Source organism: Haliaeetus albicilla, chromosome 11, assembly GCF_947461875.1.
Source record: "Haliaeetus albicilla chromosome 11, bHalAlb1.1, whole genome shotgun sequence".
Classification (NCBI taxonomy): Eukaryota; Metazoa; Chordata; class Aves; order Accipitriformes; family Accipitridae; genus Haliaeetus; species Haliaeetus albicilla.
Window position 1 is genome coordinate 19,227,868 of NC_091493.1, and position 27,240 is coordinate 19,255,107.

At 63.4% G+C, this 27,240-nt stretch overlaps 3 protein-coding genes across 10 annotated transcripts in view; 2 read left to right on the top strand and 1 right to left on the bottom strand.

Annotated features, from left to right (window-relative positions):
- The first annotated feature begins 417 nt into the window (after positions 1-417).
- Positions 418-10,221, top strand: TMEM150A (transmembrane protein 150A). 3 transcript variants are annotated; one of them, XM_069796498.1, is made up of 7 exons: positions 418-632; positions 2,860-2,907; positions 5,243-5,314; positions 5,477-5,544; positions 5,645-5,772; positions 6,747-6,924; positions 8,737-10,221. In XM_069796498.1, exons 1-7 carry the CDS (start codon positions 553-555, stop codon positions 8,979-8,981), a joined length of 819 nt encoding a protein of 272 aa, XP_069652599.1. In that variant the 5' UTR covers positions 418-552; the 3' UTR covers positions 8,982-10,221. The 3 variants fall into 3 exon arrangements, with proteins under 3 accessions (XP_069652599.1, XP_069652600.1, XP_069652601.1); XM_069796500.1 differs by lacking the exon at positions 418-632 and adding an exon at positions 1,941-2,740; XM_069796499.1 differs by lacking the exons at positions 418-632; positions 5,477-5,544 and adding an exon at positions 1,925-2,740.
- Positions 10,222-10,686: 465 nt separating this feature from the next.
- NFKB2 (nuclear factor kappa B subunit 2) lies at positions 10,687-22,599 on the top strand. 2 transcript variants are annotated; one of them, XM_069796472.1, is made up of 24 exons: positions 10,687-10,781; positions 13,995-14,190; positions 15,238-15,282; positions 15,835-15,913; positions 16,388-16,428; positions 16,531-16,629; positions 16,875-17,026; positions 17,655-17,761; positions 17,911-18,069; positions 18,176-18,280; positions 18,425-18,510; positions 18,636-18,774; positions 18,854-18,973; positions 19,080-19,262; positions 19,432-19,573; positions 19,710-19,824; positions 20,021-20,228; positions 20,319-20,488; positions 20,657-20,759; positions 20,896-21,125; positions 21,322-21,391; positions 21,495-21,667; positions 21,744-21,855; positions 21,939-22,599. In XM_069796472.1, the coding sequence occupies exons 2-24, from the start codon at positions 14,146-14,148 to the stop codon at positions 22,058-22,060; spliced, it is 2,805 nt and encodes a 934-aa protein (XP_069652573.1). In that variant the 5' UTR covers positions 10,687-10,781; positions 13,995-14,145; the 3' UTR covers positions 22,061-22,599. The 2 variants fall into 2 exon arrangements, with proteins under 2 accessions (XP_069652573.1, XP_069652574.1); XM_069796473.1 differs by lacking the exon at positions 10,687-10,781 and adding an exon at positions 12,730-13,007.
- Positions 22,427-27,240, bottom strand: part of PSD (pleckstrin and Sec7 domain containing) — a 47,180-nt gene continuing 42,366 nt past the window's right edge. For all 5 annotated transcript variants that reach the window (XM_069796467.1, XM_069796470.1, XM_069796469.1 and 2 more), the window contains exons 13-17: positions 26,645-26,715; positions 25,892-26,049; positions 25,403-25,547; positions 24,610-24,753; positions 22,427-24,347 (exon numbers count right to left, since the gene is read on the bottom strand). In XM_069796467.1, the coding sequence (XP_069652568.1) occupies positions 24,108-24,347; positions 24,610-24,753; positions 25,403-25,547; positions 25,892-26,049; positions 26,645-26,715 (758 nt within the window). In that variant the 3' untranslated portion in view covers positions 22,427-24,107. The remainder of the gene's footprint in view (positions 24,348-24,609; positions 24,754-25,402; positions 25,548-25,891; positions 26,050-26,644; positions 26,716-27,240) is intronic.

The window sequence follows — 27,240 nt, forward strand, 5'->3', positions numbered from 1 at the left end:
AGCTCCAGGGCGGGGGTGTTTGGAGCTGGGCAGCGCCCCGCCGGCCCTCCGCGCTGCGTCTGCCGAGCGGGAGCCCGTCCCTCCGCCCCGGCTGTCTCCCGCGGAGGAGAAGGCACGGCAGCCCGCGCTGGCGGGGCCGGTCGGGCTGCCGGCCCCGCGGGACCCGAGCGCTAGCGGCTCCCCGCGCTCCCCGCCGCCGGCTGCCTTCCCCAGCTCTGCCCGGCCGGGGGTGCCAGCGCGTCCCCCCAGGGCCGGCCGCGCGGCCGCCACGTGGCGCGCGGGGCCGCGCCGGGCCCTCCCCGCTCCCCGCCGGACGGGGCGGGCCCTGCCCGCCGAGCGGGACCCGCGCTGCCCGCGGGGCGGGGCCGGCCTGGGCTGTCCCGGCTCGGCTCAGCTCGGCTCCGTAGGGCCAGACCTCGCTCCGCCCGCCTGGCCCCGGCCCCGGCCCCGGCCCCGGCCCCCCATGGGCAGCGCGGCCCGGCGGCCGCCCGGCAGCAGGAGGCAGCGGGGAGGCTCCCCCGGCGGCCCCGCTCGCCCGTAGCCCGGTGGGGCATGCCCGGCCCCAGGATGCCGGCCTGGGGGATCCTGCCCGTCACGTTGCCTGCCTTCACCATCACCGGCATGTGGATCGTGTGAGTGCCGCGGGACGGTCCGGAGCCGCCGCCAGCCTCCCACCCCTCCGGCGGCGGGGACGGGGCCGCCGGGACGGGGTCGCCCGGGCTGCGGGGGGGACGACGACATTGCGGGGCGGGATGCTAGGGGATGCTGCGGGGCGGGGGGGTTGCGGGGCACCGCTGGGCCTGTGTCATGTCGGGGCACTTCTGCACGCCCAGTCGCTCCCATGCTCTCCACCCCCTCGCAGGTGGTCACTGCGTCCCCCGCAGCAGCGCTGGCACGTGCCTCCCTGGCGTCGTGTCCCTGACACCCCATGGGATCGGGTGCCTCGGTCCAGGAGTGAGTGCGGCTAATGCTTAGGTGGCACGTGAATGGCCTCGGGAGCGATGCCACCAGCCCGGGTCACACAGCGCCAGGGCTGTAACCAGCACATGGGTACCCATCCCATGTGGTGGTTGGATGGGAGGGCTATGGGACATTTGTCCCTTGTGCTGGGGGCAGAGGCCATATCACCTGGGTGAACAGCACTGGCCCACCCTGCCGGCCTCTTCCCTGCGTCTTGGCCCTGGGATCTCAGCTGGTCGCACAGGGCTGTCCTGCCCCGGTCTATCAGGCCCCCTGTGCTACTACCACAGGGGTGGTGGGCACTGGGTGAGGGACTTTTCCCAAAAGTACAGGGAGCCCCAGCGTAGGTGATGGGACTTTCTGGGGTGTGCGATGGAACAAACGTGACCCATACCATGCGGGTCCTTCCGAGAGCTTCACCCCTGTGGTATCCCCTGTCCTCCTTCATGACAAAGCCGAATGCTGGCCCTGGTGCAGGGAACTCATGCTCCAAGTTTTTCCCCTGGACACCTTGTGAAGCCCTGGCTGCCTCCCATGGGTCGCCCTGGAGGGCAGATGCCCCTCCAGCCCAGAGCAGCTTGGGTGGGAGGTGCTGCTTGTGGTCCTCACAGCCAGAGCTGCCCTGGGAGGGGAGGTCTCAGGCCCTTTTTCTGGCCCCAAATATGTCCTGCGGCCACCTGGGGGACACTGTGTCCCTCATCAGTGCAGTGGCAGGGTGAGGTTGAGCAGTTGCATGTGGGAGCGCGTGGCCCATGTGGGGCCCCGCCAGCCATGCCTGGGATGGAGAGCTGTGAGGGGGACAGGGCGGGGGTGTGAGGCCACATTCCACTGGGGGAGGGCAGTGCCGTTTGTGCCTCTCTTGGCATATTGCCCCTCGCAAGAGGGCATGGAGGGCTGGGATGGGGACTGGGTGCTTGGGGGAGACCTGTGCTGGGAAGTGGCTGGGCGAGGGGTCTGCGGAGGCTGATGCTCTTGGTGGGCGGCCCTTAGGGTAGGCAGCACTGCCCCTTGGTTCCCCCGCAGCTGTCCTGCTCTTTGCCCCAGCGACTCTACTGGCATCATCCTTTTTGCAGCCCAGCTGTTAGGTGGCCAGCTCGGGCGGGAGAGGGGTTTTCTTACCGGTGTCAGGGCCTATTTTTAACCTGAGCTGTTTATGGCCACTGGTGGCGGCGATTGAACAGCTCGGTGCTGCCCACTGCAGTAGCTGCCAGGCAGGAGGGCTCCTCACTGGCTGGGGGGCCAAGAGGCTGAGACCCCTCTGGAGCTGAGCTGAGCGGGATGCATATCATGAACCCCTTGTTACGCTGACTGAGGTGCAGGGGTGACTCCCCAGTGAAACGCTCAATGGAGCTGATCTGCCCAAAATGCCCTGCCAACGCACCGGCCGCTTTTCCAGACTTCTTTTAGCTCCGGATGCTGGCCAGCCAGGGGCCGGGGGAAGCACGGCAGAGCCCAGCGGCCATCTGGTGACACCCTGCACAGCTGCGGGCTGGTGGAGAGCCCCAACGCCAGGGTGGGGGGCTCTGCGGTAGAGCAGCCCCCCAGAGCCCGGGGAGTACAGCAGCGTGACAGGGAAGAGGCCCTGCAGGAGCAGCCGCAGCTGCACTGAACTGGAACAGGAGGCGGCTCTCAGCAGGGATGGGGGTACCGGGCAGGGGGACTCGGTCCCAGTAGCGGGAGCTCACTGGAGCGTGGACTGGGCTCATGCACTTGCTTTTCTTTTCGCTGCTTTGTAAAGCTGGGAGGTGCCACAGCGTGAGCACTGGCCCCTGGCAGGCAGGTAGCGCTTGTATCCCCCCATTCCCATGGCTGGTCCCTGGGGCTGGCCCCAGGTGTGGGCCAGGAGCAGGGATGCAGGGAGGTGGGTGGCTGCAGTAACCCCTGTTGTCTCTCCCCCAGGTACGCCATGGCGCTCTCCAACAACCACATCTGCCCCGTCCACAACTGGTAAGGTCTGGGGAGGGGCGGCAGGGGCCCTTCCCCACGGACCAGCTCAGTTAAAGACTCTGTAATGCCAGGTCCATCTCCAGGCCTGTCCCACTTGAACCGTGCTATGCTGTGTCCGACTACTGCATGGCCTGAGCCCACCCCTGCACCATCACCATGCTGAAGGGGGGGTCGGGGGTCAGGTTGGTCCTGGGAGGGGGCTGGGGATGACGGGAGAGGTGGGAGCATTAAAGGGGGCACAGAGCCACCTTCTTCCCCAGCAGACATGGTGGTGAGAGTGACGGGGCGCAGTCACCCCAGGGTGTGTGTCTCCTGTCGGGTCTGCAAGTGTCTTCTGGGAGCAGAGCTGCTTGGGGACTAGCTGCTGGCAAGGCTGGGCCCCACATTCACGAAGTGGTGAGGATGCCAGGGCCGAGCAGGGCTATCGAAAGCTGCCTTCCCTCCCCCGCCCAGGCCTGCCTGTGGTTACGGCTGCTCCGGTGAACGGTCCAGCCCTGCTGCAAACCAGGCGGGGAGAAGGAGGCTATTGAAAGAACACAGCATGGAGAAAGTATGAAAATAAGTGGTCAGGGAATTACAGAGGGCCATGTGTCTCCATGGAAAAGGTTGAGGCTTGCTTGCTTGAGGCTAAATCTGGCAGTGCCAGGGGGACAGGACGGCCCCGCGCTGCCCAGCCACCCCACGGACAGAGCTGCCTTCAGCACCCCGGGATGGGGGATGAGGGGCAGGAAAGGCGAGGGCTCTCTTTCCAACTTCTGCAGGGTTTTTGGCTTGTTGTGTCTCCTTAAAAATCTGCCCAGAAAAATCCATGTTAGTTTAATTCTTGCTGGAGTGTTTGAAGGAGAAGGGGAAGAAAAAAACCCGCTGCCATTTCCTGCCTGATGGCTGATTCTGCCCTGGGAAGAATGTGTGTGTTGGGTTGTCTCCGATGCACAGCCAGCCCTTAATGATGAATAATGCTTCCCGGCCTCAGGCTGCTCGCTTTAAACAAAATAATAATAATACAGTCCCTCCCAAACCAAACACGGCCCCAAGAGCAGCCCTTGAGGAGGCTGTGGGGCTCCACGCCTTGGGGTTTTGTGGTTGGAAAACAAAGCCACCAGTAAAGGAGGAAACTGAAAAAATACCAGAGCCCAGCCCAGCCCTTTCCAAAAAGGCAAAAAGGCAAAAAGGCCTTTTTAACCATGCACTTGCTGAGCGGCTGGAGGCAGCTGATTGTCAGCCTGGGCCAGGGGCAGGGTGGCATCGGCCTCCCCACAGCTTCCGTCCCCACCGTGGGGCTGTGCCTGAGGGGGCCCTCTGGGGCACAGGGCTTTGGGGTCCCTGCCTGCAGGGTAGAGAGGGAGTCCTCCTCAGTTGTGCCAGGCAGAGGTGCCGGGTGCCTGGGTGATGCTGCAGGAAAGGGGCATCCAAAAACCCACTGCAACTGTGTGCCAGCTCCTAGGAGAGCCGGAAGGGCGAGAGGGCACGTACCCCCACGGCGGGGGGAGGAATTTGGTTATGGTTGCAGGCAGCAGCTGTGGTACAGGAAAGTGCCTCAGGCCGATAAGAGCTCTGGGTCCCCGGGCCCCGGGGCTCAGGGTGTCTGTGGCTGCAGGATGAATTTCCAGGGCTCTGCAGTGGTTGTGGGCAGCAGAGCCCTGCCCCGGCCCGGGGGTGCTGGGGGCTGCTACCAGGACCCCGGGGGAATGCCCTGCAGGTGTGCCAGGCTCCCCAGGGCAGCCGGGGGCTTGCTCCTGTCCTGTCCCACCTGAGGCAGCTCCTCCCAGCTCCTCATGCAGCTCCTGCCCTCCCAGGCAGGGTGGCACGGCCCTGGGGTGCTTGTGGCTGTGGGGGCCATTTCCCGCTCAGCTTGGCATTCCCACCCATCCTGTGCAGGCCCGTAGCTGTCAGTGGCTGCGTGCCCAGCTCCGCCTGTGCTCCCGCCCCGGGGATGTGTGTGACAGGGCTGGCAGGCGGGTGCTCCCACTCCCGCCTGGGGTGTGGGGCTGCAAGAACCCCCTGAGCCCAGCACCCCGGCCCATGCACCCAGGGAGTGCGTGCAGCCCCCCGCCCCGCCACGGCCTCTCCCTTGCAGGCGGGGACTCCAGGTGGGCAGCAGAGCCAGCAGGCAGGGGACAGGCTGTGGAAACCCAGGCTTGATGCTCCCGAAGACCCTGTTGGGTGGTGGGTCGCTCCCTGGAGGGGCTTGTCCCCAGGGTGGGGGCACATCCCTGGGGTCGGGCTGTGCTCGCTGGGGAGCAACTCTGCTACCGTTGCAGGGCCTGCAGGCAGGAGGCAGGAGGGTCCTGGGCAGCAGCTCGGCTCTCCTAGCCTGTCCCTTTGCTCCCGGCAGGAATTACAACCAGTCGTGTGGCGGGGATGGCCCCGGCTCCTGCTGCACGCTGGACCACATCCCCCTCGTCAGGTGAGCAGCCTTGGGGTGGGAGCACTGGGCCAGCTGGGGGTGAGAGCCGTTCCGAGAGCCCCCCTGGGGCAACTCAGGAGCGTGTCCTGGGGAGGGGGGCAAGCACTGCACCCCAGTGCCCCCCCAGCTGAGGGCTCCCTGGGCCTTGCCTTGTCCCTGCAGCAAGTGTGGCACCCTGCCTCCTGCGAGCTGCTTCTTCAGCCTCATCTGCAGCCTGGGCTCCTTCATGGGTAAGTGCCCGCTGCCGGGAGAGCAGGGCCGGCAGTGAGGCTGGGTGGGGGGGCTGCAGGCGTTGGCGGCATACGACAGGGCTGTGTTTCCTTCCTGCAGTCATCCTGGTGGGGCTGCTGCGCTACGCCCACCTCCTGGAGCGTCTCGGGCCATCTCTCCTCAACACCTTGGGGCTGGCCACCGGCTGGGTCTGCGCCGCTGGCCTCACCATGGTCGGCAGCTTCCAGGTAAGGCATCTCCTTGGGGGGTCCCTGGGGGCAGGGTGGGTGGGAGAGGGCCCTGACTGGAGCAGGACAGTGGCAGCGCTCGGCAGTGTAGGATTTGAGGTGGTTGTTTTGGTCCAGCCCCCTGATCCATGCACTCCTTTACTTCTGCCAGGCACCATGCTTCCCCAGGCGCTGGGACTCCTTTGCTCATTCACTCATAGTTTCAGGTCCAGAATAAGCTGCTGGGTTTGGTTTAGCCCTTATCTGACACCCTCTGTACAGTCTGTCCCCTCTGTGGACATGTGACCCCGCGGGGCAGGGACGTGCCAGCAGGGCAGAGGAGACCCAGCCAAGCTGCCGATGCTGCCACTGCCCGGCTGTCCTACTGCGGATGTTTGCTGCTCGGGGGGTGGTGCCAGGAAACTGTCTGGGCAGAGCCTGCGCTAGCAGGGTCCGGAGCAGTCCAGGGCTTGGTGGCAGATGATGGTGCTCAGCCCCACACTTGCACTGCCAGGCACTGGCCTCCCGGCAGCTGCCTGCCCTCTGCCTGTGGCGGCCGGTCCCTTCCGCTTGGCAGGAGGCTGCTGCCGGCACCGCCACCCCGGGAGAAGTTTCGCTGGCCCTGATCTCCCTTGTGTCCCAGCCGTGGCTCAGCAGCTCTGCTGAAGGCAGGGCTGTGACCCCCAGGAGGGGGTGGAGGCAGCCCCAGATGCTGCTCAGGGCAGAGGGCAGCCCCTGCCCCATGCACCCGGGCACAGCAGGGCTGTTGTCCCGAGGGGCTCAGGAGCTACCACCCCATGGGTGAAAGAAACAGAAACGCTTTGAGATCCTAGCAGCAGACAATGGGTCCAGATCTGCTCTTCAGCCAGGAGTTGGGCACAGGGCAAGCTGCCTAGCTCCTGGCATCGCTTGCACCCCTGCCTGGGCACGTGCCCACCCCCTGGAGCAGACCCCTGTGTCCCGGGGTGCCGGCACTGCTGGTCTCTCCCCTGCAGGTGGATCACGCCAAGGTGCTGCACTACATTGGGGCAGGGGTGGCCTTTCCCACCAGCATGCTGTTCCTGCTCCTGCAGTCCATCCTCACCTACCGCATGGCCAAAACCCGTGGGCAGTACTGGACTGGCCACTTACGCAGCATCCTCACTGCTGTGGCCTTCCTCACCCTCGTCTTCAGTATCCTTCTGAAGGGTGTGGGGAGGAGATCTGGGATGGGCTGGTGAAAGGCGGTCCTTGCAGGGGGTATGCGCCCCACGTCCTCCATCCTTTGGTCTGGCAGTGAGGCACGGTGCCAGGAGAGGGGCTGGGCAGCGGGTTGAGAGCGGGCAGCTCGCTGCCCTTGTAGGCTGGAGGAGCAGCAGTATTGGGGCCATGCAGGGGCCGAGCAGGGGAAAGGATGCTGGTGGGCATTTCTTGAGGTGCTGGGATGCCCCAAACCAGCCCTGCCCTGGCTGCTACAGCCCAGCCACCGCTGCAGGCTCCAGCCCCACACCTTGCAGAGTGGAAGGTTAATTGTTGTTTTTTTAATGAGACAAAGGTATGTTGAGCCCTTGGCAATGCAAAATCCATCCGAGTTACTTGTATGGCTGAAGCTGAGTACAAAAGCACTCTGAGCAGCTGCCAGGTGGACGCATGGCAGCACCTCTGCCATCGGGGGCTCACCAGCACCCGCCGGCCAACCTGCCCATGGGACAAGGGAGGGCTCAGTGAGCAGGTGCTGGGCTCTGCAAACACTGCACCAGGGAGGGAGGGCACGGCAGCAGGCAGAGTGGGGCTGGAAGAATGGTCCCGAGTGTGTGGCCAGGGAGCCAAGGGTTTATTTGAGACTGAGGTTAGGGATAAATTGGGAAACAAGGTGGTGGTTATTGGGCAGGAAGGGGAAAAAGCATGTGATGTCCACAGGTCCCAGAGAGGCTGGCTGGGGTCTGGCTGGGGCAAGCAGTGCAGGAGGAGCCTGGGCCGTGCTGGTGGACCTGGGACATGCCAGAAGGTCCTGCTCTGTCACCACAGCAGGCAGGCATTCCCTGCCGGGAAGCAGGCAGGGAGCTGGGAAGGGCAGGAGCGCCACGGTGCCACACCAGCTGGGAGGGACAGGCAGGGCATGTATGGACAAGGGAGTCTGCCATGGCCATGCTGCTCTGTAAGCACAGGGGACTGGAAGTGGGAAAGCAGCGAGCTGTGGTGAGGATGGTGTGGGGAAAGGGTTGGGACCTCTCCTGGTGGGATGGGGGGAGTGAGCAGAGGGCTCTACCCTGCGCAGGTCAGGTCCCTGCCCCTCTAGCTCTCCCAGATCTTAGCCTCGCTGGCAGAAGGCAGGGTACTGCCAGAGGCTTCACCTGGAGGCCTGCGGGATGTACCTGCCTCCTCCCCTCACCCGTGGTGGCTCTGGCAGTAGGTTTCCCTAGAGATCCCCAGTGGGCCTAAGAGAAGCATAAAGAAGCTCTGGCAGCGGTAGGACCTGGAGGAGAGGGAGCAGGCCATCTCTCTGGGGTGAGCCAGACGGCAGCGCAGGGGGACAGGAGGTGCTGCGGGGCTGGGATGCAGCGGCCCAAACGCCCTTACCGAGGGGATGGAGGACTGATGAGTTTTATCAACTGTGACTGCATCCTGTGGGAGGATGGGGAGCATCAGCCTGGTTTGAGGAAGAGGAGAGGGGTGTGGGCAGGGTGAGGCATCTGGGCACCTGGCTTGCCCTGAGGGCTGCAGCCTGAGTTCCCCCTGCTCTGGCCTCTTCAGAAAATCTGCACCTGGCGTCAGTCCCGTGATTTACTGAGGCTGGTTTGGGCACGCATGCCACCACCTCACCTGTGCCAGGGCCCTCCTGGTGCTGGGAGAAGCATGTGAGGTTTCTTGGTTTTAGGGGTGGTGGTGTGTTTCCTGTGGAGGGTGTCTGCTCATGGCCGCCCCAGTGTGCAGTGGCAGTGGGATGTGGTCCTCCATGGGGTGGTTGGTGTCCAGCTGTGCTTTCCTTGACGGGGATGCCCTCAGGCGGTGTGTTCTTCATCCAGGAGAGCTTCGTGCTGCAGCATGTGGCTGCCCTGTGCGAGTGGATGTTCATTATCGATGTCCTGGTCTTCTACGGCACCTTCACCTTTGAGTTTGGGGCCATCTCCACAGACACCTTCCTGGTCCTGCTGAAAGCCAGCCGGGCTCCCAAAAGTTACAAAGGCGAAAGCGGCGTGTCCAGCACAGCCCACGTCCACAGCCACGTGGAGGGCCTGGCTATGGCCTGACCCCCGCAGGAGGCAGAGTCACAGTGGAGACCCCTAAATAGGGCTCTGCCAGTGACTCCTCCGCCTTGAATGTCTCCGAGACCCTGGCTGCCTCGGGGTGCGTGTGTGCATGTGTGTGCACGCGTGGGCGTGCGGTGCCCTCCCCTCCTGGTGGGAGCTGTGGCCGGCGCTCCTCTGGCAGCTGGTGTCCCCTGCAGGAGCTGCCCCCTCCCTGCCCTCAGGGTTTGGGGTCACTGCTGTGGTGCCAGCCCGGTGCTGCTATCGGCAGAGCCAGGATCTGCCCCTGCGCCTCTGGGGTTGCCCCGTCTGAGTCGGGGGCTGTCAGAGGCAATCATACAGAGGCCCCCTTCTGTAAGGGACGTGGGGGAACAGGGAGCTCACCCTCCCCTCATCACGTAAGCCTGGTGTGCTGGGGAGGGGTGGATCACCGTTCCTCCCTCCTCCACAGCCACTGGGGTAGGGTTCAGCAGACCAAGCCTTCCAGCCGGCCTCTGTGACTGTCAGAGGAGCCAAAAACCCAGAGTGCCTTTTCCCTTCCTCGGGAGGTGATGGCAGTGTCAGTCTGTCTGCAACCCCAGTGAGGATGGCGGGGGGGCTGTCTCTTCCTGCCTGCCTGCCTGGGTGGGGGTAGTGCCTTGATGACACCAGCAGCCCCAGTTGGACCACACTGGCCTTCCCAGCCAGGGCTCTTGCTGCTTGGGGCCTTCCATGACTCCAGCCGATGACTTTCCCACATTTTTTCAGCTTGGAGGAGAATTGCTGAGGCAGGTTTCACCTCCTGCGCTATGGCATTCCCATGCTCCCTGGCAGTCAGCTAGGTTAGGAAATGGGTCTCCTCATTTACTGTCACACTGGGGATGTCCTGCAAGCACAGTGCTTGCAGAGCAGTGGATTTCCCCTCCATAGGGCAGCCAACCTAAGCTGTCATGCCGGGGAGCTGGCACACCCCAGTCCCAGTCTCCCAGCGCAGGGGTGGGCTGCTGCCAGCCCTCCCACCGAGGGAGTGCAGGCACAGAAAGGGGAAGCACTTCTGTAGGAACAGAGGAAGGTTGCACCCCGTTCTTCTGGGACTCCGAAATCCGTCCGCTGGTGCCCTCCCCAGCGGTGAGCCTGGCCAGCGCCTGCCTGGTGAGAGCCTGTCCTTCTCGGCCCCATCCTGGGGCATCCTGGGCAGGGGGCTGGGGTGGAGGGGTGAGGTGTAGAGGGAGATGAATGCGTGTGTGTACACACACACACACACACACATTTGCTGCTGCTGCTGTGTACATTGATCAGGTTGGGCTTCCTGATTCACCCACCTTTTCAAAATCGGCCTATAAATCCACCAGTATATGTAGTTCAAAGAGGAGCATTTCTGACTTTAATATATGTTTAAATATATATATATATATATCAAGAGAGAACAGTGAATTTACAATAATAAAAGTGAAAATCAGCCAAGGGCAAGGCAGTCCGTCCTTCCCCACTGCGCAGGACTAGGGTAGCGACCAGCTTTGGGGTGAGGGTCCAAAGGGACAAGGGACGAAGGGTGCTGCGGCTCTTGGGGGACCGCCGTGAGCCCGGGGCTCGGTTCCCTGTGCGGGGTGTCAGGCAGGTGGAAGACAAGCGGTTTCACCCGGGGTGCAGCGGCCTGGAGTCGCACGTCCCGTCCCGTCCCGTCGGGGCGTCCCCCGGCCCCCCTTACCGCTGTCCCCGCCGGGGCGGAGCTGGGCCCGGGAAGCCCCGGGAGGCGGAGCCGGGCCGGGACTTTCCCGGGGCCGCGGCCGGGGCGAGGCGGCCGCGCTGGGGATGGGGCTGAAGGTAAGCGGCCGGGGCGGCGCGGGCCGGGCCGGGCCGGGCCGCCGCAGGGCAGGCGGGGGCGAGGGGGGCGGCGCGGGGTGGGGGCCTCTGCCCGGGGGTGCCGGTCCCCCCGGGCCGGGATGAGCGCGGCTGAGCCGTGTGCCTGCCGGGCAGCGGGCAGGGCTGCTTGCATCAGCGGGGAGAGCATCTCGGCCGAAAGCACCCGTGCGCCCGCCCGGGCCCGGGGGGGGGGATGCGCCCGGGGGGGTGCTGGGCCTCGATGCTGAGCCCCGCTGTCCGTCGTGCGGAGCAGCCTCCCGCGCTCTGTCCCGACTCGGCCCCTCAGCTCTCGCGATGGGCGCGCTGGGGCGACGGGGGCGGGGGTACCCGGATTCCCAGTGGAAAGGGAGCTGAACTGGTCGAGAGGTTTGAAGTTTCGGTGCTAGGGCTGCCCATCCCGGCTGAGGGGTCTGGGGCGGCCAGCCGCCAGGAGCTCCTGGCCTCCCGCTCACCGCGGCAGCCACGCCGGTCCCCGGCTGGCTCTCGGCTGGCTCCCAGCTGGCTCCAGGGCTAGCTGGGAGAGGAGATGTTGGGAGGATACAGGCTGGAGAGACATCTGCTCTCTTGGCGTGGGGAGGAGAAAGCCAAGTCCCGGCGCTGGTGCTGATACTCGTTTCCCTGCCAGTGGGGAAGCTGCTTATTTTCCTGTTTCTGTGTTGCCGGTGAATACGGCTCCATCCTGCGGCTCTCCCTCCGCATGCTGATCCCTGCCAGCGCAGCGAGCAGGGCTGGCTCACTGCCTGCCCCCAGGAGAAGGAATCCGTGCCCACAGGCTCACCCAGCTCTACCCCAAAAGGAGCCGTGAACACCAACACAGTAGTGATACCGCAGGCAGAGTGGAAACCAGGGAGAGTGAGAGACGGCAAACGCCCGGCTGGCGCTGAGAGGGGTTTTCTGAGAGCGCGCAGATAGACAACCAGAGCCGATGGTTCATAACACAACACCAAAGCGGCAGATTTACAGGCCCTAGAGGAGGAAACCAGAAGATCAGTGGGTTTGCCAAAACCAACTTGATAGCCACAATGGGAGTAAAGGCATTTTCTGCAGAGAGAGACAAATGGCTTGAGGTGCTCGAGGGCAGGCTGTCGGGGAGAGGGAGGCTTGGACAACTTTCAGGGAGAGGGGATTTCTCTCTGCCACGCTTACAAGTCCTCACCAAGGACTTGGTTTCCAGGAAGGGTCTCAGAACAAAGTCCCTGTGAACGCTGTGCGAGAGGGACTTGGCAGCCTCTCACCAGACCCTTGACAGCAGCTGTTGGGACTCCTGGGATGGAGCAGAGCACAGGATTTGTGTAGAAAGCAAGGTCAGGTATTTAGGGCCATCATTTGCAGGCATTAGCAGGCCTCAGGGGAAACAAAATGCACAGGGAATAGTATGTAGAGGAGCAGCCAGCTGGGTGGCTGGAACATGTCAGCTGTACACCAGCGCGGTTTGGAGCAGAGCCGCACTCGTGCCGCCTCCTGCGTTTCTGGAGTGCCCTTTCCCATGGCTGCTAAAAGCTCCTGCTGCAGACAGACGGACAGACGTTTCCCCCCTGCCTGCAGGGCATCAGCTCTGCAAGTCAGCTGGCTGTCACGGGAGGAAAGAAAATAGCACCTGCATTACTAGGTCATGTTCAAGGAGCTGCAGGCATGGAAGAATGGCTTTAACTCCTGCTTCTTGCCGGCAGCTGGCTCTTAATTGAAGCAGTCTGGCTGGCACGGGAAGACTGCACCATCCGGCAAGGGTGCTGTGGCAGTGCTGTGCTCCAGGCCAGGGAGCTGGTGCTGCTCCAGGCAGTGTGTCACACTGGTGTTGCTGCTCTTTTCCCCCATTCCCAGCAATGCCCAGAGAATCCTTCCTGAGCCCTAGGAAGGTCTGAAGATAAGGAGGAATTTAGCCCAGCAAAGGGGGGCTGCACTGTGTGTGCAAGCCTAAGGTCGAGGCCAGACACGCTGGGTACCACAGAGCAGGAGATGCTACTGATGGCAGGAGGGGGAGATGGGTCCCCTTCTGGGATGTGTGAGGGATAAAAGCCGAGTGTGCTACACTCTTAGGGGAAACCCGAGGTCCTGGGGGCCTGAAGGGCAGGGCTGCTCGGCACAGGAGGCAGGACTTACCTTGAGAGCAGGTCTGAGTTGCCTGAGGTTGCTCTTCCAGGAACAAGGAAGTGGCTGATGATGCTCCAGCTCTGCTCGATGAGCAAGGTGGGCTTCCTCTAATGCGCGCTGCGCAAGTGTGCAGACATATGGCCAGCAACCTCCCAAGTGAGCCAGAGCTGCGCGGGCTGGGGAGATGCAGGCATGACCCCATGATGTTCCTTAGTCATGCTGCTTGGTGCAACAAGTGGCTGTGTCTGGGGCAGCGATGAGTGAGCTGTGAAAACCCCTCTAGAGGGGATGGGGCTGATGGCACTGGAGAAGGGGAGCTGTTCCGTTCAAGGGGCACAGTCTGTTCTTCTCTAGCATCTTCGTGCCTGGGCTCCCCCAGCCAGGCTCCACAGGTAGGGTTCGAGGTGGCTGTTCCCAGCACACTGAGGAAGGATGTTTGTCCCCTCCTTCAACTCTCTGGGAAATCTGTGCCAGCAGATGAGTCGCTGGCTGGTGGTGGCAGGCTGAGGCTGCCCAGGCAGGATGTCTGGTGGGATCCCAACAGCAGGCAGCTTGTGCTGCTTCCCACAGGCCAGCGGGGGGTTGTGTCCGTGCTCCCAGGCTTTCGGAAGCCCCTGCAGAACAGCGGGAGGAAGGTTCCACCTCATTTCACAGTGCTGGATCTCCACCTTCACCCTCCTTGCGCCCCCCACTGCACTTGCAGGTCCCTCGGACCCCATGTTCCGGGCTGCACCAGCTGTCTGGGCTGCATCCTGCAGGTAGGTTGGGCAGGGGCTGCTGGAGCTCAGCTGGGCTCAGGTGACAAGCCTGCCGGGAAGAACCTCAGGCCTGGGGCCACAGGGCAGCCCCTTTGGAGGACTTGAGTGGCTGGAAAAAATCTCCTTGAAAAGGCTCTTTTCAGCTTCTGAAGAATATGAGTCATGCACGGGTTGAACAATCCCCTTCCTTCCCCTCTTCTCCCACACACCCAAAATCCCCTGAGTGGGACCCGCAGCAACCACTGATTCAGAAATTCAGGGTATGAGGGCACTGCGGAGTCAGATACAGGGGTTTTTTTTCTTTTTTTTTCTTTCCATTGCTTAGCGAGGAGAAGAAATGTGGAGCAAGAGAGTGTGCCCGGAGGCTCTGCTCTGATCCTGCCCCTTTGCTAGAAGTCTCTGGTGGTTTCCCGTGGTCAGGCAGACCTTGACCCCAGTGGGACCTCCATCTGTGGTAACCGGCAGTCCCCGCGGTGATGCTGGGGCTGGATGGGTTGCTGAGACCAGCCTCTTCCTCCCCGGTGAGTAGGAGGGTGCAAGCGCTGTGGGTGGCGGGGAAGGGGCCCTGCTGCTGGCAGTTCCTTGCTGGGGTTGGTGGGGAGCATGCAGCGCTGGGTGCTGGGATGGCGGGAGATGCTCCCGCATGGGTCTCTGGGGCTGCTGCTCCCGCTTTGAAACCAGATGCTTTCTAGCGGGAAAGAGGCAATGGGAACACAGATGACAAATGCCTCTCTCAGACCACCTTTGTGGGAAGGATGCAGGGCTTGCCGTGTAAGTGGAAACTGGGGGAGTGGGAAAGCACCCCTTTGGGTGCCTGGCAAAGGGCTGCCGCGCACTGACTTTGGTCTGCAGAGTCTGGAGAGCTTCCCCCGGCCAGGGGGCAGACAGCGGGCTTTGGGGCAGCTGCTCCTGTTTGGGTCCAGGGGGGCTTGGAGGAGACATCCCTGTGCGGGAGGTGCCTCACCAAGGTGAGAAGATGGGGGCTGGGGACCTGGGAGGCCCCAGGGGCCGCTGCTGGGTTTTGTGGCCCGGTCCGGGTGGTTCCGGCCACGCTGCGCTGCAGGTCTGGCTGGGAAAGGGCTCGACGGCTGGTCAACGGGGACTGGGGCCCAAAGCAGGGCGGGTGGCCGGGGACGGCGGGGGGCAAACCCCTCCGTGCTCCCGGGGGGGAAACTCGGGACCTTCGGGCGCTCCGGAGGTGCCAGGCAGCGGCCAAGCGAGAGCGGCCGGGGCGGGGGGGGGAGGCGGGCGGCCGCCGGGTTTTCCAGTCCGCCCGAAGCCCAAAACTCCCAGGCGGCGGGGAGCCGGCCCATCCCACCGCCCCCGGGCCGGGCCGGGCCGGGCCGGGGCAGCCGGCGGCGGGCGCAGGAGCGGCCGTGCCCCGGGCCGAGCCGAGCGGAGCCCCGCTCCGAGCCGAGCCGGGCCCCGGGGCCCGGGCCGGGGCGGGGCGGGGTGGTGACGCGCGGTCCCGTCATTTCCCGGCTCGGCGGGGTTTCTAGGGACTTTCCGGAGCGGCGGTGCCTTCCTGCCGCCGCCGGTCCCCGCTCACCCCCGCGCTCTCCCCGCAGGCCGGCGGCCGGCCCCGCGCAGACATGGACGAGCAGTTCCAGCCCGTGAGTGCTGCACGGGGCGGCTCGGCGCCGCGGGAGGGGGGAGTCTCTGCCTGGACCCGGCCCCGGCCCCGGCCCCGGCCCCGGCCCCGGCGCTGGGCTGGGAGCAGTGCCTGCCCCCACGGGTGGGGTGGGAGGTGGGGGTCTGCCGGTGCCCCCGGGGTGGGCAGTGGGGGGTCTGCAGGTGCCACTGGGGTGGGAGGTGGGTGGTCTGTGTCTGCCCCCAGGGTGGGAGATTGGCGGGGGGGGGTGTCCTGTGCCTGCCTCCGGGGTGGGAGATGGGGGGTCAGTGTCTGCCCACAGGGTGGGCAAAGGGGGTCTGCTGGTGCCCCCAGGGGTGGGCAATGAGGGGTTTGCACCTGCCCACCCCTCTTCCCAGGGAGGGGCGGGGGATCTGTGCCTGCCCCTTGCCCCCCCCCCCCCGGCCAAGGTGGGCACTGGGGGTCTGTGCCAGACTGGCCGTCCCCCAGGGTGGGAGATGTGGGTCTGTGCCTGCCCCCCAGGACGGCTGGGGATTCCAGCCTCAACGCGCTCATCACACTCATCTTCCCTCAGTGCCTGGATGGGATTGACTACGATGACTTCAATTTCGGCTCCCACATGATGGAGCAGAAGGAGCCCCTGATGGAGACAGGTAAAGGCCCCTCTGGCTGTGCCCTCCTGGGGTCCCCAGCTGCAGCGGGGTTTCCCAGCAGGCTGACTCACACCTCGTAGTTCCCAGCAGCGCCACGGGCCATGTCCCCACTGGCCCCTCTGTGGGCTGGCTGGGAATCCCTGCCCCATGCCTTTGGGACAGGGACTGTTCGGTCTCGCCCCACTGCTCTGTCTACCAAGGACTTGAGGTTGGGCTGCAATGGGTCCCCAGGGGCTCCCCACTCCCCAAGTGCCAAAGCATCCTCTGGCCCTTCCCTCCTCTCCCTGCCGCTCTGACCGCTGCTGCCGGCTGGGCTCTGACAGCACAGGGGCCAGGGGCCCTGAGGACCCCCATGGGACAGACAGGGGTCACTTCACCTTCAGCACCGTCCCCGTACCTCCAGCATCCTTACTGGAAACATGCAGTTTGGTTATCCTGTGTTTCTCACCGGTGCCTCTCCTCTTTGTCCTCCAGTGGAAGGTCCCTACCTTCTCATCATCGAGCAGCCAAAGCAGGTAAGGATGTCACCCAGGTAAGGGCAGGTGTAGCAGTCACCCCCTGCTCTCATAGCGTCAAGTTTGGGCCACCCTTGGCTGACCCACTCTTTGCCTCCACAGCGGGGGTTCCGTTTTCGGTACGGCTGCGAGGGCCCTTCACATGGGGGGCTTCCGGGGGCATCCAGCGAGAAGGGACGCAAGACCTATCCCACCGTCAAGGTGAGCGCTACCCTGGGCGGGGGGACGGGGCAGCGTCTTCAGCCGGTGTGCATGGGCACCAGGAGGGTGCCTTGAAGGAAGGATGGGAAATGTATATTCAGCTGTGTGTGTTTCGTGGCGCTGGAGGGATGGGAGGACTGCAGCAGGAGGGGTGGTGACCATGGGGAGGGCTAGTAGGGGTTTGCAGAGAGTCCTGCAGCCTCCCAGGTTATTGTACCTGACTCCCATCTCCTTTCTCCCTGCAGATCTGCAACTACACAGGTATGGCCCGGATCGAGGTGGACCTGGTGACACACAGCGACCCTCCCCGCGTGCATGCCCACAGCCTGGTGGGCAAGCAGTGCAATGAGGCTGGCAACTGCGTCGCGATCGTGGGACCCAAGGACATGACAGCTCAGTATGTGTGAGGGAGACCCAGAGTGGCCTTTTGCCTACATGGGGTAGCTGGGGGGCTGGCTGCAGCTTACAGGCTGGGGAGAAGAGGGGGGTTAGTGTATCCAGGAGCTGGGTTCACTGGATGGAGCCAGGAGTCGGTTTAGACAAGGTCATCAGCACAGCTCTGTCCCTTGAGCATTTTGCCCAGCTCTGGGTCCAGCATGTGCAGCTTGTTTTGGGCTTCTGTCCTCAGGGTTGCGGCTCCCCAGCTTTGCAGATGACATCTGTAGCCAGCCTGAGTCACAGGATTATTCGGCAACTGCTGCAGTTGCTCTTACAAATCCAGCCTTGGCTGCTGGCTCAGCCTGGTCCCATTTGCATCCCTCTGGCCTCCAGCCCTCCCAGGCCTCCCCTTTGGACTTGTCACCTGTGGAAGCCTGGAGTTTCCCAGCCACCTCTTTTCTGGGCTCCTTTCCTCTCCTCTGTGGTTACTGTTATGCCCTGCACATGCTGACCCCCCACTGCCTGAGCAGCACTACTCTGTGCTTTGCTCAGCTCCTTCCCGGCTGTGGGAGCCCATGTGCCCCCCAGGCCGGCTGCTCCCAGCCCTGCTGCTCCCAGATCCCAGCGGGATCCCTCTTCTCCTCCAGGTTCAGCAACCTGGGTGTGCTCCATGTCACCAAGAAGAATATGATGGAGATCATGAAGGAAAAGCTGAAGCAGCAGAAGATGCGTAACAGGAGCCATCTCCTGACAGGTGAGGGCAGCCTGGGGGCTCAGTGGGACTCAGCGCCCGAGGGTGACCACTGTGGGGCTGGGGTTAGCGTGAGGCTGGGGGGATGGGTAGGGGGACCTGGAGCCCCATCCCCTCACCTAGCCTGACAGTATCTCCCCCTGCCCTGGCAGAAGCGGAGCTGCGTGAGATCGAGCTGGAGGCAAAGGAGCTGAAGAAGGTGATGGACCTGAGCATTGTGCGGTTGCGCTTCACTGCCTACCTCCGCGACAGCAGCGGGAACTTCACGCTGGCCCTCCAGCCTGTCATCTCAGACCCCATCCACGACAGCAGTGAGCGTGGGGCCAGACCGGGGAGGGGATGGAGCAGGATGGGGTAAGGAGGTGAGGGATGCTCTGTCTGCCACAGCAGCTCCCAATGCCTCCTCTTGCTCCGCAGAGTCCCCAGGAGCTTCCAACCTGAAGATCTCACGGATGGATAAGACGGCAGGCTCTGTGCGGGGAGGGGATGAAGTCTACTTGCTGTGTGATAAAGTTCAGAAAGGTAAAAGCCGTTCCCTCCAGCCGAAATCTTCCTGAGGGGCTGTGGCAGGAGAGGTATGGGGCCCCTGGGTGGCCAGTGGTCCGTGCCCCCAGAGCCTGGCTGGGGCAGGGAGACAGGCAGTGCCAGCATCCGTTCTCTCCCCAGATGACATCGAGGTGCGTTTCTACGAGGATGATGAGAACGGCTGGCAGGCCTTCGGGGACTTCTCCCCCACTGACGTGCACAAGCAGGTATGGGGGAGGCAGGGGGGTGTCCTGCCGTGCCCAGAGGCAGGCGGGTGCCCTGTGGGGTGGGGGAGCCCCGTCCCCGGCTCTGGGGAGGAGCGGGACCCCACGTCCGTCTGTCCTGCCCACAGTACGCCATTGTCTTCCGCACACCCCCCTACCACAAGCCCAAGATTGACCGTCCCGTCACCGTCTTCCTGCAGCTGAAGCGGAAGCGGGGGGGCGACGTGAGCGACTCCAAGCAGTTCACCTACTACCCCGTGGTGGAAGGTGAGCCACCCCCCGGGCAGGCCAGTGTGCCCCCGCCACCGGGGCTGCCCCTCACCCCACTGCCCCTCTCTCCCTGCAGATAAGGAAGAAGTGGAGAGGAAGCGCAAGAAAGTCCTGCCTCAATTTCCCCAGCACTTTGGCGGGGGCTCGCACATGGGGGGTGCCGGTGGGGGGGCCGGGGGCTTTGGCTCTGGAGGAGGTGAGTGGGGATGCCTCTTTTCCCTCCCAGCTTGGGCAGCCGCGGTCTGGCCCTGGGGGCTCCCTGCTCCTCTCCTGCCTCACCCGTCCTCCCCCTTGCTCCACAGGCGGGAACCTCAGCTTCCCCTACTCCACCGGGCTGGCCTACAACAGCATCTACTCGCCCGGCCCCCACCCTGTGGGGGGCTACCAGGGGGGTGTGCAGATGAAGGGCCCCGAGGTGGAGGGGCCCGGGAGCGACAGGCAGGTGCCTGCGGAGAGCATGTACTGCAAGGAGCTGCAGAAGCACGGTAGGAGGGGGCTGGGCTGGAGTGAGGGCTGGGGAACATTGCTTGGGAGAGGTGACATGGGTCAGGGACCTTTTGGGGCCAGGTGCCGCTCTCCTCCATGCCTGGGGGGGATGCAGGAGGGTGGATGGGGCTGCTGCTCCCGGCAGTGATATCCTGCTTTGCCCCCCAGCCCAGCTCTGCCAGCTGTGGATGCTGGCACTGGCCCGCCGCAATGCCCATGCCCTGCTCGACTACTCAGTCACCGCCGACCCCCGCATGCTGCTGGCAGTCCAGAGGCACCTGGCCGCGTCACAGGATGAGAACGGAGACACGTGAGTACACGAGGGGTTTGGGGAGAGAGCATGGGAGCACCGTTGGCCATCAGAGCCATTTTGGGGGCTGTTGGGGGTGGGAGGTGGCAGGGAGAAGCATGGAGCTGAGTCAGGGGCCACCCCGCTCTCTCTGCAGGCCTTTGCACCTCGCTATTATCCATGAGCAGACAGCTGTAATCAAGCAGCTGATTGAGGTCATTGTTAGCATCCCCAGCCAGCAGATCATCAACATCTCCAATAACCTGCAGCAGGTACATGTTACCCAGAGCAGCCGGTTCTTCTCTACCTGGGGCTTGTTCCTGTTTCCCGACCCTGGGGGTTCCCATTGCTGCTTCCACTGAGGGGAGGCTGCAGGGCTGAGCACGGTGCAGCCATGCTGGCAAGGACGATGGTGCAGGACTTGGCTCCTCTTGTGAGCACTGCTGACAAGGTGCTGCTGTCCTGCAGACGCCGTTGCATCTGGCAGTCATCACCAAGCAGCCCCAAGTGGTCCAGCTCCTGCTGCAAGCCCGTGCTGACCCCACCTTGCTGGACCGCTATGGCAATTCCCTGCTGCACCTGGCACTCCAGGCTGGTGATGAAGAGATGCTGAGGACGCTGCTGGCCCACCTGGGCTCAGCTGCTCCTTACCTGCTCCGTCTGCCCAATTTCCATGGTGAGTGGGGCTGGGAGATGAGGGGCAGGAACCTGGCAGTGACGTCGTGGGCTCAGCCAAAGGGCTGCTGAGCCTCCCCCCCTGTTGCAGGCCTCCTGCCTGTGCACTTGGCCATAAAGGCAAAGAGTTTGGCCTGCCTGGACCTGCTGGTAAGGAAGGGAGCGGATGTGAATGCTGTGGAGAGGCAGGGCGGGAGGACCCCACTGCACCTGGCTGTGGAGATGGAGAACCTGAACATGGCCACCCACCTTGTGAAGAAGGTATGGGGGGGGCTGGTGGGTTGGTAGCTGTGGGACAAGGGTGGGGCACAGCATCCTACAGGACCCTGGCAGAAGTGGAGGGTCTCTGGTGGTCTTGGGGTGACAGGGGGTGGGGGGAAGGCAGCCCCCAGGCAGCCCATACTCACAGCCTTGCACCTTTCTCCATAGCTGGGAGCAGATGTCAACAGCAGGACTTATGCCGGGAACAGCCCCCTGCACCTGGCTGCTGGTCTGGGCTCCCCAACTCTCACCAAACTGCTCCTCAAAGCTGGTAAGGCGCTACCCTCCTTCCTCTCCCTTCCCCTCCCCGCAGCCTCAGCTGCCTGTGCCGGGGGGAGCCTGGGCACAGGGCAGACCCCTGGGCCGACCTTCCCTTTTTGGGGGCTCAGTCCACCCTTCCCTGACAGGGGCAGATGTGCTGTGTGAGAACGATGAGCCTGTGAGCCCATCCTCGTCAGAGGCCAGCAGTGACACGGATGCCGACCCTGAGGAGCAGGAGCTGGCTATGGAGCTGGGGGAGCTGGCTCCAGCCATGGAGCACAGCACCAACCGGGAGCCCCCTGTGCAGGAGCACGGGCAGGCAGGGCACAGGCAGCGCCACTGCCACACGCCCCTGGACCTGACTCGGAGCCAGAAGGTGCGTGGCATGGCAGGACAAACCCCCTGGGAGCATTTCCGTGGGGGCCATAGCACGGATGGGGAAGAGCCTCAGGAGATGCTCCTGCGAGGATGCCTGTGCCCCTCCATGTCCCAGGAGAGCCATGGCATGGGGAGGCAAGAAGGAGTTTGGCTGGTGCTTTGAGGGATGCTGACATCCATACATCTGTCTGCAGGTGCGGGAAATCTTGCTGCAGGCCTCCCAGCAGGGCCCCGAGGCAGAGCTGCCCACTGCCCCCCGGCCAGGTGAGCAGCCCCTCTCCCCCAAAAAGCACTGTGCCCAGACAGGGCAGCACCCTCCCAGCAGTGAGGACAGGCAGTGTGTGATGGAGGCACCTCTCCTGCACAGGGAAGGTCCTGTCACTGGACAGTGAAGCACTGCAGGGGCTGGAGCAGCTGCTGAACCAGGACTGCAGTGGGTCGGATTGGATCGAACTAGCCAAGCGCCTGGGGCTCTGCAGCCTGGTGGAGACCTACAAGGACACCCCCTCACCCAGCATCAGCCTCCTGCGCAGTTACGAGGTCAGTACCTGGCCAGGGTGCCCCTGTCCCCCCTGCCCGTCTGGCCACCGGCCTGCTCAGTGCTTTCTCTCCGCAGCTGGCAGGGGGAAGCCTGGGAGGGCTGCTGGAAGCGCTGGACTCCATGGGGCTCCGCAAGGCCGTGAGGATGCTCCACAAAACTGAGGCGCTGGAGAAGCTGCAAAGCACAGGTATGGGGAGCGAGGGGCTGGGGGGATGTCCCTGCTGTCCCCCTGACCCCCATCACTGACAGCAGCCGGGGCTTGCTTTGCAGAGCTGAAGGAAGACAGTGCCTATGGCAGTGAGTCAGTGGAGGAAGAGCAGGCGCCTGCGCTGGCCCTGAAGCCGGGGCCGGGGGGTGAGCTGCCCCACAGCCAGCAGCCACAGGTGCACTGAGGGGCTGGCAGCCCCTGCACAACCCTGGGGGGCCACATTGCCCCCTACCCTGCCCTGCCCATGCAAGTGCCTTCTGGACTTGGGGTCTGGCTGCCTGGACTCAGGGGGACAGGACACAGCTGGCTCCTGCCCCTCTCTGCTCTTATTTAATGGTCCCTCTTCTGAATAAAGGGACACAGTTTCCATTAGCCTTTGCCCTCCCTCTCTCCAGCCCTGGCCCTGAGCTGGCGGGCACTAACGCCCCCTGAGCCCTGCCTAGGGCTGGGAGTCCAGCAGCGAGGAGGCAACTGCTGGCCCCTCCTCAGCATCCCTCCATGCCAGTGCTGTCCCCAACCGTGGGGGAGAAACCACAGCGCACACAAGAAGTGAAGAGCAAGTTTTACTTCAGTAACCGAGAGAAGAAGCTGTACAAAGATTTTTCTCTCCCTGAGCCGCCTGGGGCAAGGGTGGATTTTTTTTTCTTTTTTTTTTTTCTTTTTTTTTTTTTTTTTTTTTTTTGCAATAGACTCAAAAGAGCAGAATAAAAAGTTTGACACATTCGCAAAGTCAGTGCTGAAACCAGCCGGGTCCTGGGCAGCCAAGAACAGCGTGTGTGCCAGCCCCCTGCTTACAGCCCTTCCGCTGTCCCTGGACCGTTCCCTGTGCACCCTGGGCACTCCTGCGGCCATGCTCTACCACCAGCACCTCGCTCCAGATGAGCATCCTCCAGCGCACCCCGGGGTGGTGGGGGCTGCCCCAGCCTGCCCCTCACCTTGGCAAGGAGGGAGCCCATGGCTGAGGAAGGAGGGGCTGCACCACCACTGCTGCAGCATGAGGACCTCCCAGTGCTACGGGCTGGGCTTTGCTGGCAGCCTCTGAGGCCCCAGCTGTGCGTTGGAGAAGCAGCACAGGAAGGAAAGCTGGCTCCGGCTCTTGCCAGCCCCATAGGGTAGTGGGGAGCTCCAGGTCAACCCTGACTTCAGGGGTCACCTCCCCACTGTGAGTACTTACACGCTGCTGCCCAACATGCCCTGGGTACGATGCTGCAGTGCAAACGGCGCTGGTCCATGCTGTCAGGGGGTGATCAAGAAGCACCAGCGCATCAGCCCCTCATGCAGCCACAAGTGCAGCAATGGGTGCTGCTATCCCAAGGCTGCTTCCTTGGTGCCAGCGGCTGCAGGGCTGTCTCTCTCCGAAGGGTTGCTGGTGCCGGAGCGGGGCAGGGGAACGGGTAGCAGCACACGCAGGAGCCCATGCTCAGCTTGCTGCAGGGGCGGGGGAGCTGGGTCTCCCCCTGAGTCTGTGTAAAAATCTCCTCCCCCCAGAGTGCAGTGCCTACAGGACATGGCTGGGTTTGTGGTTTTGTTTGTTTTTTTAAACAGTTCCCAAAAAGCATCAAAAGTAGCCCCAAAAAACCCTCCCTGGTGGTCAGCTCGATCTGGTACTAAAAAGTGCAAAACTGTATCACAAAAACCGTTCAAAAGTTGTAAGAAAGCAGGGAGGGTGCAGAAGTGGCTGGGGTGGCAGCAAGGGGGCCAGGTGCCATCGCCCTGGCTCTCCTGGCCACCAGCCCCAGGAGAGGGGACAGGCTAGGGCTGTCCCCCTTGTCTGCCCCCCATGGCACAATGGAGCTGGAGGAAAAGCAGCCTCTGGCTTTTGCTGCATTTTTGTCTTGTCTTTTTTTTTTTTAAACCACTGAAGAATTGAGCCCAGTGGGTGGGTTTAATTTGTTCCCCCTTGCTGAGACAGGGGGACTGGGTCCTGCAGCCAAGCACAGGACAAGGAGGGGCAGGAATGAGTGTGGTGGGGCCGACAGTGTGGGCAGCTCCCACGGGCAAGGACCGGGGACCGCCCTGCTCTGCCACCGTCTCCGGCAGAGGGGCCACAGCCCTGCATGACTGGTGCTGGTGGCCGGGAAAGGGCTGTCACCCCCCCCCCAGCTCATGCCGCAGCCAGATGGACTCTTGCAGGGTCTCGGCGGGCACGTGGCCTCCACCCTGGCACTGGGGGGGGGGGGGCGGGGCGGGGCAGGAACGGAGCTGCAGCGAGGGTGGCTGATGCCCCTCGCTTATGACTTCTGGGGGCGGCCAGGGGGCTGGCGGCCCGCACACTCCGAGACATTGCGCTTCACCTTGGTGGCCATGCTAGGGGGCTCCACGTTGAGCGAGGGGCTGGAGCGGGATTTTTTCAGGCCATCATCCTCCCTGCCCGCTGCATCAAAGAGGGTAGACTCGAACGCTGCCAGGTCCTCAGAGCCAGCCTTCAGCTTGGCCCGCAGCAGCATGGCGTAGGTGCCGTAGCGGGATTTCTGGGGAGCACAGTGCACCAGAGAGAGGTGCTGGTGAGCTGGGCACTGCCTCTCAGACAGCATCCTGGGGTGGAGGGGGATACTTGTGGTCCCTCCACCCCAGCCAGCATCCCAGGGTGGGGAGGAATGCTCATGGTCCTGGAGCACGGCAGTGGCACTGTGCAATTCAGCTGATGGGGACAGGGGGGTCCCATCACTCAGGATAGCCAAGAGGGCAGGGGCAGAGGGGCTGGGGGTGGGGGTGGAATGTCTCTCAGCTCACCTCAAACTCCAGGTACTCTTCCTTCTGCTTCAGCTCCTCATACTCCTTGCCTTTCACCTTCTTCTCAGGCAGCGAGGAGCGATGCTCTAGCAGCTCCGCTGACATTGTCTTGAACTTGGTCTCATGGCTCTTCACCTGCTCCTCCTGGGGAAGGGTGGCACCATGTCAGTGCCCCACTCTGCCCTCTGCTCTGCTCTGCCCCCCAGCAGTGTGAGCTGGCTGGGGCCAGAAGAGGTTTCTCCCCTCCTAGAGCCAGCCAGGATCTCAGCTTCTGCTCCTGGGTTTGCTTTTTTTTTTTTTTTTTTTTTTTTTTTAAATGGCAGGCAAAAGCACAGGCCCTTGGGGGCAAACTGCTCCTGCCTCACAGGGGGCTGGCTGCAGTCTTAAAGCAGAATAATTTAATCCCCTCTAAAACTAGGCTGGTGGTGTTTTTTAATCCTTTCTGCTCTATGAATAACTGCCCTGGCATGCGTGAGCGCCAGCTAATCCCCCCGGCCGGTCGCCTTTCAAGGTCCTGGCCCTGGCAGGACCCTGCAAGCCGTGGTGTGGGACCACGTTCTCTTCCATCGCCTGTCTCCCATTCCTGCTGCCAGGAACAAGACCTCGCTGTCTGCCCCCCAGTCTCAGCACCCCCTTGCTCTGTGTCTCCCTGGCCATGCTCCTTTGGCCCTGCACCCCTCTGGGAGGCAGCTGGGCATTGGCACCACATAGGTCCCTCCGCAAGGGGACAGTGCCACCAGCAGACTCAGTGTGTCTGTCCCATGCTCCTGGCTTCCCCAACACCATGACTCACCTGGGACAGCCTGGTGCAGGAGCTGGGCAGCAGTGGGCGGCTAAACTTCTTCTGGGAGCTGATGGCAGCGGGGAAAGGGGGCGCGGAGAACATGGCTGCCACCACATTGATGCGTGTGATCCATGAGTGCATCTGTTCGGGGTTCCTGGGGAGAAAGGCCAAACCACAGATGGGCTCTAAGTGGCACTATCTGTGTTGCAGGCAGAGGGACCTGCCCTGCAGACAAGATCTGGGTCCCCCAGGCCTGGCCCTGGCCAACCACAGCACCTGGGGCTCTACCCCCAGTGACTCGGGCCATCATGAGCCCATTGGGCTGGGAAGAAGAGGAGCTGGGCAAAGCACAGGACTGACACTGGGTCCCTTTCCTTCCAGAAAGAGCTAGGACAGGAGAAAGCAACATGGCCCTAAGACCCATCCCACCCTCTGCCCCAGTCAGGTGAGCCCCTGTGCCCCAGCGTGGGGCACAGCCGGTCATCCTGGGGGACTCACTGTGCTTGGAAGAGGAATACCCTCCAGTCAGCTGTCCTGAGGTAGAAGACGTTGGGTCGCTTGCTGTAGTCAGACGCCCGTGTGGCAAGCGAATGGTGGATGCTAATAGCATTCTTCAGCTCCTCTTCCGCCAGTGCCTTCCCTGGCTTATATTCCTCCTGCGAATCACAGGGTGTTTCAGAGCCAGCTTAGGGATGCACCCCACCATGAGTCAGCTCTACAAGGCCATGGGAACTGCAGGCAAGTGCTGGCAGTGGTGGGGCTTGGAGATCACCTTCCACCAGGCTGTTGCAGGCTCTGCCTCCAGCTCATGCTATACACACGGGGAGAGGCTGCACAACCTGGGTGCACAGGCTTGGCAAGCACAGTGGCTTTTCCCCACTGCCCTGCAGCTGGGCAGCATGTGTTCCTGCAGGAAACTAGATGTGCAGCCCAACACGCCCCCTCCAGGGCAAAGACCCCAGTGCCTCCTCTCTCCCCAGGCAAACCCCCACGGGCAGGACCCTCGGTCCAGCAGCCGCTTTCGCTGCCCAGGCTTGAGCCTGAGCACCCCGGGGAACAGGGATGCCACCAGGGCCCCAAGCAACGGCTCAAGCAGGCATGGTGCTGAGTCTGCTTAGGCCAGGCTTTGCAATGCTGTGCGGTGGAGCCCCTCTCACTGCTCTGGGGACTGCCATGATCTCCCCGCCCCCCCCCGCTTTGGGAATGATCCTTCTCCCTGGCGTGGACGCAGGCGGCCCCGCTGCTGCCTACCTTCTGCAGGTAGAGAATCATCCCCTTCAGGATGGCGTGGAAGGGCTTCCAGCCGCGTTTCCCTCGGGGTGCTGCCGGGGAGGAGAGACAGCAGCCCAGATATCAGCCCCAGCACCGAGCACCGGGAAGGCGTCCATCACCCCCCCCATCCTCCTCCAGCCAGCCCTGCAACGATGCGCGTCACCCCACCCCGGGGACGGGCGGCAGGCCAGGACTGTCCCCGCGCACCTGAGCCTGTGACGGCCGTGTGGCTGGCAGATGGTGCTGCTGACAGGGGGGCTGCCTGCTGCCTCCCGGGGCCAGCACTGCTGTGCTCACCGCCCACCTTGCCACCCACGCTCGGCTTCGCCACTGCCTCCCCACTCGGGGACAGGGACAAGGTGGTGCTGGCCACCAGGTATTGCTGGCTTTGGAGGGCGGCTGCATCTAATCAGATCAAGGCGGCATTAGATGGCCAGGGCTTAGAGGAGATTTTACAGTGGAAACGGTGAACGTGCCTGGCAGCGCCCAACCAGCGGCAGCCCGCTGTGCGGCTTGTTTGCGGCACCACAGGACACCTTCCTTTGTCCCCACCATCCTGTGGCAGGGCTGCATCC

What these genes read in the sequence shown, in the direction of transcription:
- TMEM150A (XM_069796498.1), top strand. Translation starts at nt 553, where the DNA reads ATGCCCGGCCCCAGGATGCCGGCCTGGGGGATCCTGCCCGTCACGTTG. An exon ending in ATCACCGGCATGTGGATCGT is followed by an intron (nt 633 to 2,859) that starts GTGAGTGCCGCG and finishes TCTCTCCCCCAG; the next exon opens with GTACGCCATGGCGCTCTCCA. An exon ending in CCATGGTCGGCAGCTTCCAG is followed by an intron (nt 5,773 to 6,746) that starts GTAAGGCATCTC and finishes TCTCCCCTGCAG; the next exon opens with GTGGATCACGCCAAGGTGCT.
- NFKB2 (XM_069796472.1), top strand. Translation starts at nt 14,146, where the DNA reads ATGCTGGGGCTGGATGGGTTGCTGAGACCAGCCTCTTCCTCCCCG. An exon ending in CCACCCACCTTGTGAAGAAG is followed by an intron (nt 20,489 to 20,656) that starts GTATGGGGGGGG and finishes CTTTCTCCATAG; the next exon opens with CTGGGAGCAGATGTCAACAG. An exon ending in GCCTCCTGCGCAGTTACGAG is followed by an intron (nt 21,668 to 21,743) that starts GTCAGTACCTGG and finishes TTCTCTCCGCAG; the next exon opens with CTGGCAGGGGGAAGCCTGGG.